Raw genomic sequence first — 13,830 nt, 5'->3', positions numbered from 1 at the left:
GACTAAGTCAAAAGAGAAAGACAGTATTATGCAGAGAGAGGGTCACTTCAAAAGAATAAAAGATTTGATTGGGAAGGTGTGTCAGTTCTAAACTCTGTTCCCCTTATAAAGGGACATGTGAGCAAAGCAAACTTTGCCAGAACTCCAGAAAGAAAACCAGTCTCCTATCATGATGTGGGGATTTTCAGTGCATCTTTTTCAACTCTTGGTAGGTCACGCAGAGACAGAATGATTGGACAGACGGCAGATTGGAGCGACGGATGACAGCCTTCATGGGATGGCCGCAGAGATGACTGTGTGCTCAGCAATTAGAAAATACGTGTGGGGGCACCTCGGGGGCTCAGTGGGTTAAAGCCTCTGCCTTCCGCTCAGGTCATGATCTCAGGGTCCTGGGATCGAGCCCCGCATCGGGTTCTCTGCTCAGCGGGGAGCCTGCTTCCTTCTCTCTCTGCCTGGCTCTCTGCCTACTTGTGATCTCTCTGTCAGATAAATAAAATCTTTTAAGAAAAGAAAAAAAATATGTGTGGAATACTTTTTCCCACCCCAAATTGGTACATACCGGCAGGTCTCCTAAAGACTAGATTCCGTGACAGCATAATTACACGGGTAATCACAAAAAGGAGGGTTTGAAAATTTCCATGATTTACGACTTTTAAATCCTATAACATGTCAAAGAAAGTAACCATGATGGAAATTTTAAAAACCATTAAAACGGGGGGCACCGGGGTGGGTTAGTCAGTTAAGCATCCGACTCTTGATTTTGGCTCAGGTCGTAGTCTCAGGGTCATGAGATGGAGCCCCATTTCCGGCCCCACGCTGGGTGTGAACATGCTCAAGGTCCTCTCTCCCCTCCCTCCGCCCCTCCCCCCACCCGCAGGCCTCTCCCAAATAACTAAATAAATAGAAACCATTGAAACTGCACGACGAAGGAAACAATACACACTATACACACGGAGCCTTGTAAGGTGCAGCTAAAGCAGTGCCCTGAGGGACATGTGTAGCCTGGAGACTTCGGTAAGAGTTGGAAGCTAGAAGTCAATGTGACAAGCATCGAGCTTCAGGAATTATTTTTGTTCAGAAAACCCCCGAAGGAAGGAGATGACACAGATGAGGGCAGGAATTAGCGAGGGGGGAGAGACATGGGCGCACAGAGCGAACAGTCTGCTCTTCCCAATGGCGGACAAGACGTCAAAAGAGAGAAAGTCACACAAAGCGAAGGCTCAGTGCAGAGGGGGCCCGACAACCCCTTTGAAACCAAAAAAACGATAAGAATGTGAGCGATCTCTTCCCAACACATTTGGAAAACTTGGTTGAAATAGACGGATTTCTTTTTTTCTTTTTTTAAACTTTTTTTTTTTTAAGATTTTTAAAAATTTATTTGACAGAGAGAGATCACAAGTAGGCAGAGAGGCAGGCAGAGAGAGGAAGGGAAGCAGGCTCCCTGCGGAGCAGAAAGCCCGATGCGGGGCTCCATCCCAGGACCCTGAGACCATGACCCGAGCTGAAGGCAGAGGCTTTAACCCACTAAGCCACCCAGGCGCCCCAATAGATGGATTTCTAAGAAGAGGTAACACACTAGAAGAGAGTGAGAAAGTAGAAAGCCTGCACGTCTACATAAGGAAGCTCAACAAGGCCTGGTTGGGGGGCTGTGGCCACTACGGAAGCCTGAGCTCCTTGGCAACCATGGGCAAGTCCCTCACCCTCTCTGTGTCTCAGGGGAATGGGAGTCGGGGGGGCGGGGAGGCAAAAACGCATCTGCCCCAGGGGGTCCGGCAGGCTGCTAGCGATGCCCACGGTCACCGCGCGTGTGCCCCACACCAGTGCCAGACCCTGACTGGTCATCCTGTGCTGCTCAGGTCCTGCCTAGGCCCCGCCAGGAGGCCCCTCTCCTACAGTCTCTGGCAGCCCAGTGGCTCACTGCCCTTGGCATATGCTTCCACTGCCAGGCCTGGACCCCAGGCTAGCCTCCGCTGTCCCCTCTCCCTGTCCTGCCTGCTTGGCTCACTCCACTGTCCCCCTTGTCCTCCCGTGGCTCCATGCCTGGACTTGGGCCCGGAGTAGGTGAAGGGGGTCTGCACACCCTCCCCAAACATGGTCTGGTAGGGCTCAGTCCCCAGAGACCCTCTCAGCTGTGAGAGGGACAGAGATCTTGTGCATTCTGGGGTTTGGGGTGGCCCCTAGTCTGAAGGGGACCAGACCCCTACACCAAAACCTGATGCAGGATGCATGGTGACTCTAGAGAGATTCAGAGCTGGAGGCAGGGCAGGGACCGGAGGCTCCAGCAAGGTGACGCCTGGAAGTGACTGGCAGCCGTGGGCAGAGCCTGCTGGGGATGGATGGGGGCTGGGCTGGGGCTGGGACGTGGTGTGGGCTCCTCGGTCTGGCCACGCAGCCCTCCCAGCTCTGTGACCCTAGCCAGGCCTCTCTCCTGGTGACTTGTTGGTGACCTGGGGTGGGTCAGAGCCCACCTGGTCCCAGGAATCCCCCCAGGATGGGCCCTGAGTGGGAGCTCCCCTCTCCGGGTACAGCCCTGCTGGAGTCTCCAGCCCCCCACAGCCTCAAGCCTGGGTTCGGGCTGCCTGCCTGGGTCCCTATCGGCCACCCCACTGACCTCCGGGCTCAGGCTGACCCAGTTCTCCAGGAAGCCTTGGTGGGGAGTCCCACCGCTGCTCCGGCTCTCCAGGCACTGTCACCATGCCGTGTCCCCTCCTTCCCTCCCGTGAAGGGCTCCCCCACCCCCACTCTCTCCCTTCTCTTTCCTGTTCTGCCACCTGGTCCCCCCAAAACACACTCTCATCCATCCTAGAGGATTGGAGGGCCTGGGGTGGAGTCTGCCAGCTGCCTCCCTTCCCGACTCCCCTTCCTGGGTGAGGGGACAGGCCCCCTGAGGTCACAGGCAGGGGCACCATCCCGGAACCTGACTTGCGGGCCACCCCATCCACCAGCTGCCTCCCAGGAAACTCCCGGCAGTGGAGGGGGGAGGGTGCAGGGGGTGGGGTGCTGTGTCCTGCCTCTTCCCGGCTCCCCTCCCGGGGCTGCCTCCATATGGTGTGCGCAGAGAGCCATATTGCGTCCAGCAACACCTCCCCTGCCTTCCTGGGACAGCTGGGGACGCCTGCGCCTGCACCTGGTCAGAGCAGGCTCCAAGCTGCCCCCCATCGTCGGGGTGCCCTCTCCCTGGGATGCCCAGGGGTGCCAGGGTGTAGCACGCGGAGCCCACCCTAGTTTCCTCAGGGGCCCCCCACTTCCGCCTTCTGGGATTTGGGGGAAGGGGTCTGAACTGGATCTCCTTGATCCCACACATGTAAATGGAAGTTTCTAGACGAGTCAGTCTCAGATTCTGTGACTGTAACTTCTTTACTCTTTGACCAAAGAGCTGTGGTCCACAGGGGGCTCCCGGGACCCCTGCCCCATGGCCAGCCCCGGCCCTGACCACCGTCTTGGGGCGACCCGTGGGGCTGGGCTGGGGGCTGGCGGGGCTGGGAGGGAAGGTTCTGGAGCCGCACAGCTGGGAGCTGACGTGAGCAGTGACTGGCTCAGGGCTTCCGGCTCTGCCTTATTTGGAGGCAGTTCCGGGTGGGGCCGCGACTGGCACGTCCTGAGCTTTTCAGAGACACCCTTCCCCTCCCGGTTATTTTTAGGCCCTAAAAGAATTCTTGGGGAGCTCGCTGCTCCCCACACCTCAAGAAGCTGCAGAGCTAGCCTCGGAAGGGCTCTCAGTCACCCAGTCCTGCTGCCACAGTGCCAGAAGGGAAATTCAGGCCCAGAGGGGCGGGGGTGCCCCACGGTCTAGGCCTTCTGCTCCCCGCCCCCACCTTTGGCCCTGCCCCCATGGGCCACTCCAAGCAGGCCTGGCCAGTGCCATGGGACACCCCAGTGAGGGGAGGGGTGCCCCAGCTGGGGACCCCCACTGTGCAGGAGGTCTGAATTCCCTTGGTCTCCAGCAGGCAGTGGCAGAGCAGTAATGCAGGGGGAGGCCAGGGCCGGTCCTCCAGTCATGACCAGTGTGCCAGCCTGTCCTTTCAGGGCCGTGACACTCTTCCCAGGGCCTAAGGTATGACCTCTGCAGGGGTGGGGGCGGGGATGGCAGCCAGGGACCCCAGGATTTTTTTTTTTTTTTTAAAGATTTATTTGAGAGAGAGACAGAGAACACAAGCAGGGGGAGGGGCAGAGGGAGAACCAGTCTCCCCACTGGGCAGCACCTGCTCCCATGACCCAGAGGTCATGGCCTGAGCCAAGGGCAGACGCTCCTGACTGAGCCCTGTAGGCGCCCTGGGAAAGGGCTGCGCGGTAACCCCCCAGGGCAGTGGGAGGCAGCTGCGGTGGGATGCCGGCTGCCTGGTCAGCTCAGGGGAGCCGCACAGGCCCCACGTTCCCCAGACAGAGCTCCAGGTTCAAGAGGAGGTCCCAGGGAGTGGGGTGGGTGCAGCAGAGCCGGGAGGGCACTCTCAGCTCAGGGAAGGTTCCGGAACGTAGCCCTGGAATGAGCGTGAGGCTCGCTGAGGATTGGCTTCTCTGTGGAGGCAAGCCCGTGTGGGACGCAGGGCTGGGGAGGTGACGGGAGCCTGAGACGGGACCTTTACCTCGAACGGGACCCGGAGGAGCCCGAGGGTGCTGTGGGGTGGCCCCACTGCATGGCTGGGGACAGGAGCCTCTCCTACTGCAGCTGGCCGGCAGTTAGACAGGAAGAGGGACTTCCTGATGGCCCATGCTTGCTGTCGGCTGGGCAGCTGGGCCCAGGAGGCCTGGGGGGACTGGGCATGAAGGGAGTCCCCAGCCACCCAGAGGAAGGGCCACTCCATGCAGGGGTGCGGGAGCTGCCTGCCTGGGTAACTGGAGGGTGGCCGCCGCCAGCGCACCTGCCCCCAGGAGACTCAAGCCCTTGTCATTGTCCTCCGGTACCTTCCTCTTTCCACCCCCACGTCTGTGGGGACACTGTCCTCGCCATGCCAGAGCCACCACCACCAGCACCGGGATCCCTCCCCGCCGCCAACAGCACCACGAGCTCCAGTCACAAAAGTGTCCCCACCAGCTTCAGCTGCCCACGTTCCCGCCCACTGCGGTGATCGCCGCCATCGCCAGCCCCATCGGCAGGGCACAGTGGTCCTGCTGGCTGCAGGGGAAGGGAGGCCCAGGAGGCGGTCCCGGGGTTCCAAGGAGGACGGCCTGGGGACAAAGGTGTGGACATGATGAGAAAAACAAGGTCCAGGGAAAGGAGTGGCTTGTGGTGGAGAAAACAGGAGAGGGAGGCCCACGGCTGCCCTTGGGTGACCTCCCCCACCGACGGGAGCGTCCTGAGGTTAGGGCCGGGGAGCTGCAGGGGAGCATCACTCAGACACGTGAATCTCCATTTCCTCCTCTGGAGAGGGTGTCAGGACCTTGTCTGTCCAGCCCTGAGACAGCTGGATGGACACAGAGGGCCACCCAGAGACAAGCTCTGGGCACACGGTGGTCGCTGGCCTGGAGCCGTGCCCACACGGGGCTCACGGCAGAAGGCAGTGGAGACAGACCGGCGCCGGGAGAATTGGGCCTGGACGGTCTGGGCCGCTTCCTGCACCCTGGGCGGCCGAGAGGACTGGGATTTCTGGGCGCTGTCCCCATGCCGGGTGGCCGTGGAGCACTGAACAGCTGGGAATGTGGGGCCTGGGCAGGACAGAGGGTGTGGCTTCTCCTGGAAGGACTCAGCCCTCGGGGGATGCGGGGGGGCGGGGGGGACCGGGGCGCGGGAGGAGCAGGACGGAGGGGAGCCTGAGCCGAGGGTCCAGGCGCTGAGCCACTCCCACTACAGGTGGGGAGCCCAGGCCAGGTGCACCTGATTTGTTGGTTTCTTCTAGGTTTTCTGTGGTGCTTGTGATCAGGGCAGGGGAGATCAGGTCACTTCCCAAGAGCAGCGGGGAGCCCTGGGCTCCGTGTTCCCCTCATCAGGACAGTCTGCACCTGGACCCCAGTCCCCAGCCCTTCCGGCTTCCTTCGGCATCAGCGGGGGACGAGGGAGCCGGCGCAGGCCCCCGCCCTCCTCTGCACCCCCAAGGCCGGTGGGGTTGGAGTCCGAGGCCTCTCTGGGTGGGGGCGCGCGGGCTGCAGGGGGTGGGGAGGACAGGCTGCAGGGGGTGTGGGGGGAGATGCCGCATGTGAAGGAGTGTGGGCGCATCCGTGGTTGGATGGACTTTAACAAGCCTCCGTGGGGGCGGGTTTCGCTGCCCAGTCTCTCCAAAGGGGGCGTTTCAAAGTGCCCCAGACCGGGGCTGCGTGCCCTGCCATGCCCTCCTGGCTGTCCACTCTCCTGGTACTTGCGGTCCCTTGGTCCCCGGCAGCCACGCCTGGTCACCAGCGGTCCCTCTCCTTCCTCGGCCGCTGTGGTCACCACCCAAGGCGGTCCGGAGCGCCGTGGGCACCCGCGCTGGGCGGCTCCGCCATCCTTCTGTGAGCCCCGCATTGTGTTCACCTTGGGTGACATGGTCGGGCTGTCATCTCGGGGTGCAAACGGCCCCCTGCGGCCTGCGGTGGGAAGCGCAGCCGAGGGGAGGAGCCTGGCTCACCGGCCCTCCGCGCCTGGCAGCGCCCAGCCGGGCTCCCGGCGCGGGCTCAGGCCGCCCCCTGCTGGAAGCACGCACGCGAGGCAGGCATTTCTGCTCTCGGAACAGGAGCATCTCCAAGTCCAGGCTCAGAAACTGGCCAAGCTGTGGGCCACTGGCCAAGCTGGGAGGTGGCAGAAGGCTGGGCTGGATGGGCAGGGGGCGCGGCTCTGGGCATGTCCAGTTTGTCCCTCACGCCTGCCCCAGGACCAAGAGGCAGGTGCATGGGCCAGGGGCGAGGCAGTGGGTGCAGGGCCTGGAGGAGATCCGGGGCAGATCAAGGCCGGCTGGAAGGATGGGGGCCCCGACGCCCAAGGCTCCCTCCCTCCGTCCACGTGCTCTGCTCCAGTCCCAGACTGTTCCCATGGCGACGGCACCAGCACAGGGAAGTCCCACGCCAACGGCTCCTGTGGGTCTAAAGGTCTGCGGTGCAGAACAAGGGGACCCAGCATTGAGGGGTCCCCATCAACGTTCCCACAGCGCCCTTGGGGGCCGCATGATCTCAGGCCTGGACGTCAAGGTCCACACATCACGGGCTCCTGACAGCCAGGCAGGGGGCAGGGGTGGAAAGTCCATGGGGCTGTGGCGTGGGCTGCAGAGAGAGGCCACACAGACGGGACGTGGGTTTTTAATTCTTTTTATTGAAGAAAAGAAAAGGAGAGAAAAAATAGATTCCCCACCCCTGCTCTTCCCGGAGTGGGCTTCTAGTCCTGCCCCTGGGGTCGGCGCAGGTAAGAGAGAGGACTGTGCTCTCCACCTGGGTCTGGGGAGGGGCCCCGGGCCCTGGAAAGGTTGGGGGGGGGGGCTGGCTGCTTCCCGAGGGGTAGGGGTGTCTAAAAAATGGTGCCAGGCCAGCTGGGCCAAGCAGGCTGGTCCTCTGCTGCGGCAGCAAGGCGGGCCTCCTGGGGATGCTGGCCACGCTCGGGCCGGCCACCGTCCGCTGCGGCCCGCCCGCCCGCCTGCCGGGGCTGGGCTGGAGAAGGGCAGAGTCTGAGGAATCTTCCGGCCTCCGGAGCCCTGTGCCCGCCCCCCGGGCCGCCGGCGCCTCCTGTCCCGTCTGGCTCTGGTCCCAGCACTGCGGGCCTCCACCTGGCCGCCGTCCGAGCGCCCTGAGGCCAGGACGCGGGTCTGGCCCGCAGCCCGAGAGCACGTCTGAGCCCATCCCGTGGCAGGAGCGGGCAGAGCAGCATCCCTCCTCGTGGCCCGGTGCGAGGCCGCCGCCCACCTGCTCAGACCTCAGTCTGGAGGTCGATGATGTCCTGGCCCACCAGCGGGATCGTGGCGCCCGACTTCTCCCACTCCACGCTCCGCAGCTCCAGCGGGGACGGTGGCAGTGGCTCCAGCTCCTTCTTCACCCACGCGGGCGTCCCGTGGGCTTTCCGAAGGCTCTCCCAGGGCCGCTTGTTGGGCGTCTGCTGCTTCTCCGGCTGCTGGCCGATGGGTGGTAGTGGGGGGAGGGGCCGGAGCAAGAGGAGACCGGAGGGAGCAGGGGGAGAGAAGGCGGAGTCGGAACCGGGGAAGGAGCCGGAGCAGAGAGCCCCCTGCTATGCGGTCCGGGGCAGGGGGCGACAGCCTGCTGTGAAAGGCACCTGCCTGAAACCGCTCCCTCGGCCATGGCTTTCCTAAGGAGATGCCAGACTATTCCCCAGTGGACTGCCTTCCCCTCCGCCTCCAGACAGTCCCCCAGAAGCCAGTGCACTGCCTACCCCTCTCCCTCCAGACGGGCCCCCAGGAGCTAGTACACCACCTACCCCTCCAGACAGGCATCCCCAGAAGCCAGTGTGCCCTCCCCCCTGCCCAGGAAGGCCCATGGGCTTGTCCTGCCCTCCAGAGTCTAGCATGGGCTGGGTCAGGCCAGCATCTGGGAAAGGTCGCAGGAAAGAATGAATGAATGAGGATGGGAAGAAGAAGGCAGGAGACAGCCTTACGTAAAGGCTCTCCCACAGCACGCCCCCATCCTGTGCTGCCCACCCCCCCCAGCGCCCCAGGGCCCTGCCCTTTCCCCCGCAGACCTTGCTGTCCGGACCCAGGGCCTCCTTGTCCTTCTCGGCGTGCTGCAGCTTTCGGTTCAGGTCCTGGAACAGGTCCTGGTGCCGTTTCCGCGTGTGCATGATTTTCTGCAGGGTGGGAGGGGGCGAAGCCTGAGCCCGGAAGAGGGGTGCTGCCCCGCTCCTTCCGGCCTGCTGGAAGGGTTCAGAGCGCCTGGCCTGGCCGTGTAGGGGAGGGGATGCCAGGACCCACCTCGAAATCCAGTTCCGCATACCGTGATTTCCGCCGCTGTGGGGAGAAGGGGTTCGTGCACGTTTGCAAGCAGTTCCCTAAAACCTCCCAGGCCACAGGTCCCGGCCTCTCCTTGCCTGAAGATGGGGGAGACCAGGGACCCCCTCGCCCCAGGCCTCCTCTTGGGGTCTTGCCCGAGCCCTGGGGTCGCGCCTCTGTCAGCCCTGAAGCTGGGCCCTTTGCGGGCCCCCTGCTGCCTCAGACAGCGGGGGCGGCCAAGAAGATGCTGGACAGGAGGCGGGGCCCAGGGGTCAGTGACCGTCACGAGGAGGCTCTCGGCTCTATGACAACCTAGGGCTCTGGTATTCCAGGGCCTGAGTGAGGGTCAGTCTATAGAACCTCGTCACCACTTTCTGTCCCAGCTCAGAGGAGCTGGACTGTCCTCCAGACCACCTCTGGCCTCCAGGCTAGGGCCGGTGCTGGGCGAGGGTCTCTGGCTCAGCCAGCCCACGACGTGCGCCCAGGGACAAGGAGCATGGGACGCAGGCCAGCGGCCCAGCTGAGAGGCCCCCCGAGGCCGTGAACCAGGAGGAGGGAGCATGGCCTAGGGAGGTGGGGCTCCCTGAGGGCGCTGGGCGGTGCTCCCCGCTCCAGGCTCTGACCCCATGTTGCACAGGCTGGGGCGGGCTTGGGGTCAAGTCTAGGCTTCAGGCTGTTCTGTGGAGGGACTCGCTGCTCTGACCGCAGGCGCGGGATGGGCTACACTTGAGCTGACTCCCGCCCAGCTCTGTGGCCTCTGCAGTGAAGGAGACCCCTGTTCCGGCAGAGGCCGGGCGCCCCCTGCCACGAGGCCCAGCAGGACGAGGGCAGCGTGGCTAGAGGACAGAAAGAGGACGGTGGGCGGGCGGAGGGAGTCCTAGGGGACGCCCCGTCGGCAGCCAGCTTGTCCCCCTTCTTGTCAAGGGACACCTGCCAGCAGCAGGGAGCTGGGACGCTGGTCCCCAGCATTCCCAGGCCCCGACTTCCTAGCACTGGCCGTGGGCCCCACCGGCTGGGCCGTGCACCCAAACCAGCGGTGCCCACAGCAGGCCCTGCCCCCCGCCCCTCCCCCCGGGGCCCCGGGCCGCCCTCACCTCAAGGGAGCTCACGGACAAGGTGGACACGTTCTCATTCCTGGTCCCGGCCCCCGAGCTAGGCCCCGGGTGGGCCGCGGGCTCCCCAGGCTCCCCCAGGCTGGGGGGCGTGGGCTCCAGGGTGGGGGGTGGGGGCGGGGGGGGCGGCGGCGGCGGGGGCTGGGCAGGGGGGGCCTCCGGGGGCCCGGCGCCCGGAGGCTGGCGGGTGGGTGGGCTGCGGGCCGGGAGGCCGGCGTCGGGGGTCATGTTGAGGTGGATGAGGCGGGTCTGGGGCATCTGGTCCAGGTGGATGCTGTGCTTGGCTTCCTCTGGGGGCTTGGGCCGCAGCGTGGCCGTGGCCGTAGGCAGGATGACGTAGCTGGTGTCCAGGGCCTTCTCCTGGGCCCGGCTCAGCTCCGAGTCCAGCTTCTTGAAGATGTCCCCATCGCCGGCAAAGGAGGACTTGGGCGCCCTGTCCTTCTTGAGGGTCAGGGAGTGGTTGGGGAAGTCTGGCAGGGGGCCGCCCGGGCAGCGGGGCGAGCCGTGCAGGTGCAGCTTGGACACGTTGGCGGGCAGGCTGTTGAAGTTGGTGGGGGGCACCTTGGCGTGGGCTACCTTCAGCTTCTCCTCCTCGGGCAGCGACGGCCGCTTGAGCGTGCCGGTGATCGTGGCCGTCCGGCAGGCTGCGATGTCCTTGTTCAGCACTGTTGGGAGAGGTGGGGGTGGGGGTCAGGGTGGCCTCAAGGGTGCCCCGGCCAGGCCCCAATCAGGCACACGCCCTCTGACGGCTCTGGAGCTGCAGTTCCTGGCGCTCGCGCCCCACAGGCCACCCCGGCCCTGGTCAGTGGGGGCCTGCCACGTGTTGTCCAGTGCACGGCAGCCCGGCTTCCTCTGCTGTTTCTAATGAGGCTGGAAGATGGGGTGCTTCTGCCTGCCCCCACAGACAGGAGAACAAGTGGCGGCCACCCACACACTGCTTTCCTGGCAGCCGGGAGCCCCTGAGGGCCCCGCAGCCAGCCCATGTGTCTTGAAAGTGCAGGGACACAGCTCCTCATGAAGGGGGAGGTGCTCCTGGGGTGCCGTGCCGCAGACGCCTAGCTGCCCCACTTCTGCTCCGCTGCAGGGGAGGGGGCCGCATGACCTCCGAGCGGGGCTCCCATGGGCCCACCACCCACCTCGCCCCTACCAATCAATTTAGCCTCCTGGGCCGGCAGAGAGCACAGAGCTGCTGGGCCCAGCTCTGCACCCGTGCCCCCCTCAGGGCCTGTCCCTGAAAGCCTGCTGTGACCGCAGGGCCCTCTCTTTGCTGGCCACACCCCTGCCCAGCCCCCGCACACCAGCGGTGCTGTCTGTCGCCTGCCGCCCCCTGGGCACACAGCCTCCCAGCGGTGGCCGGTCCCTCACCACCCCCGGTCCTCTCCCTCTGCTCCGCCAGCCCCCAGCCCCGGCTTGTGTCCAGCCTCCAGATGCAGACATCCTCTGGGCGGCCCGGCGGGGGACCTGCCATCTTCCCCGCCAAGCCTGCGCCCCTGCAGCGTCCCTCCTACTGGGGTCTCTTGGTCCTCCTGAGCGCACACGAAGCCCCATGGACCCGGGACGCGCCTCTCCGCTCAGACCCAGGTGCAGGCTGACGGCGCTCTCAGCCCTACCTCCAGACTCCTCGAGATCCCCAGCCCCCCCTGGTGTGCCCCCCACCCCCAGCCACTAGCTGCTTGAGAGGCCACAGGCCCCGCTGGGCCAGCTGACTGATGAGGAAGAATCAGAGGCTCGGAGAGGTCAGGACCACCTGAACAGGGCTGGACCCCAGCCTCTGAAGGCCCTTGAGTCTCGGCGTCACCTCTCAGGACGGCTGCCTAGACCACATAAGACCAAGACAGGAGATGGAAGACCATTCTGTCCAGTTCCTCACTCAACCCAACCAAAGGCCACCTCTTCCACCTGGCAGTAGCTGACACTCCCAGCCTAGGGCCGCCCCAGCCCCTGCCTCCATGGCTATCTTTAGACTCTCTCTGACGGATGCAAGGCAGTTGTGGCCGGCTGGGTCTCCACAGTTCTGGAAGATACTGCCTGTCCCTGCCTCAGATGCCTGTCCCTGCCCCAACCTCCTGGCTCCCAGGACAAGGACCCTTGAGGGGCTCCCTCTCATTGGGCGATTGAGTCCCTTTTTCCATTTGCTTCCAGAAAACTCAGCGCTAGCCCAGGGTCCAGTGGTGGGTCCTGCTCTGTGCTCCCCCCCACTCCGGCTGCCGCCCCCGCCCCCATTCTGAAAGCATGCCCAAGCCTCCTCCGTGGGGCTAGTGGGGATGGAGTCATGAGGACGACACAGAGTGTGGGCCCCGAGGGAGGGCAGGCAGGGGTGGGCGGCGCGGTGGGGACAGGGCGGAGGCGGGCAGCTCCCCTCACACAGCTTGCCCAGCCTCACGGCCCCTCCCAGGATGGTGGAAAGCAAAGAAGAGGAGTGTGTGTGCGGCCGCCGAGGCAAGGGGCACGGCAGGGAGAGGACAGGGCCGGGCCCCGCGCAGGGAGTCCACGGCCTGCCCCCGGGGCCAAGAGCTCTGCCCTGCATAGCGCGGGCCTCACCCCTGCTGAGCCAGAGCTCCAGGACCGGTTTCCACAGATGGGGCCTGCGGCCACAGGGCAGCGGGTGGGGAGGCAGGAAGGGGCGGGTGCGGCCCGGGCTGAGGCAGGCGCTGTGCAGACCCGGCCTTCTGCGCAGCGGCCCCGCCGGCTGGGCGGAGCGGATCCCGCCTCCCTGCATGGGCTGGGGCAGGCCGCGGTGGGATGAGGACAGACACGTGAACAGACAGACGCACAGAGAAAATTAGAAGAAGCACGTGGACCCAGGCGAGGGCCACCTGTCGCTCTCACCTGGCCGGCGCTCACCTGATCTACAGGCCAGATCCACGTCCTTCTCGAAGTCAGTCTGCAAGACAGAGGCGGGGTGGGGTGAGGGCCCGCGAGCCAGCAGCCCGGCTGCTGCCCGCACCGGGCTGGCGGGAAACGGTGGAGCTGAGCTATACCTCGGAGGCATGTGAGAGTGTGTGAGCGTGAGAGTGTGTATGTGTGTGTGTGTGTGTGTGTGTGTGTGTACACGCATGCGCGGGAGCTCCCTCCCAGGCGTCGGCGGCTTAGCTGGGCCGTGGGGGGCCAGTCGCATGGCAGCTCCCTCACACTCTCAGCCTCTGCCTCAGTCTCCCCCAGGCCCTGGCTCCCTGGGACTGCAGCCCACCCTGTCCCTCACATCCCCCGATGGGGTGGGGGGCGCAAAGTGTCTCACGCTGGGGCCCCTGCGGCCCAGCCCGCCGCCTGCTGGTGTGCAGCTGGGGGGCCTGCCCCGTGTCACCTGTGGTCCTCAGCACAGGCCCTGGGGACGAGGAAATGGAGGCTGGCCGGCCAGAGAGGCAGAACGGGCTTCGGACACGGCCGTCGGTGCCCGGCTGACAGCAGCCGTCCCTTGAGCCGGAGGCCCTGCTAGAGCGTGTGCCCCATCCCAGCCTAGGAGCCCCGCCAGTGGGAGTGGGCAACCAGTTCCCGGCCTCAGAGCGCCTGGTGGGCGGGGCACCCGGGCCTGGGCACCACGGGCCAGGGCGTGGCCTTCTCAGGGGCGGGGGGGGGGGTAGGGGGCCTGCGGGGCTGGGTCCTTGTCTCAGACCTGGAGGTTCCCTCTGCGCAAACGCAGAGGTGGGCTTCTGGGAAGACTTCAAAGTCTGAGGTCAGAGGTCAGGCCGGGAGCAGGGCCCGGGAGTCTGGGACCCCTGCCCTCACCCCTGAGGATCCAAGGAGCCTCCGCAGGTCCACCGGCTGGCCTCTGCTGAGGCCCTGCCTGGGACGCTCACGGCCCCCGTGAGGAGGCTGGGCACCCCAAGGCCTGAGTGAGCAGCTCCCGCCAGGCCCCCAGTGACAGCGCGGAGAATCCAGCCCGG

The 13,830-nt window shown here is 65.0% G+C and overlaps 1 protein-coding gene across 7 annotated transcripts in view; it reads right to left on the bottom strand.

Moving 5' to 3' along the window:
* Positions 1–7,201: 7,201 nt before the first annotated feature.
* The window catches only part of ADGRB1 (adhesion G protein-coupled receptor B1), a 75,487-nt gene continuing 68,858 nt past the window's right edge, over positions 7,202–13,830 (bottom strand). For 4 of the 7 annotated variants that reach the window (XM_032316356.1, XM_032316350.1, XM_032316352.1 and 1 more), the window contains 5 exons: positions 12,776–12,830; positions 9,929–10,611; positions 8,817–8,852; positions 8,588–8,692; positions 7,202–8,005 (listed from right to left, as the gene is read on the bottom strand). In XM_032316356.1, the coding sequence (XP_032172247.1) occupies positions 7,805–8,005; positions 8,588–8,692; positions 8,817–8,852; positions 9,929–10,611; positions 12,776–12,830 (1,080 nt within the window). In that variant the 3' untranslated portion in view covers positions 7,202–7,804. The remainder of the gene's footprint in view (positions 8,006–8,587; positions 8,693–8,816; positions 8,853–9,928; positions 10,612–12,775; positions 12,831–13,830) is intronic. The other 3 variants (XM_032316351.1, XM_032316353.1, XM_032316355.1) reach the window with 3 other exon arrangements.

This window comes from Mustela erminea, chromosome 16, assembly GCF_009829155.1.
Source record: "Mustela erminea isolate mMusErm1 chromosome 16, mMusErm1.Pri, whole genome shotgun sequence".
NCBI classification, from domain to species: Eukaryota; Metazoa; Chordata; class Mammalia; order Carnivora; family Mustelidae; genus Mustela; species Mustela erminea.
The sequence above is the reverse complement of the archived record's forward strand: the minus strand, read 5'-3'. Positions and strand labels throughout refer to the sequence as shown.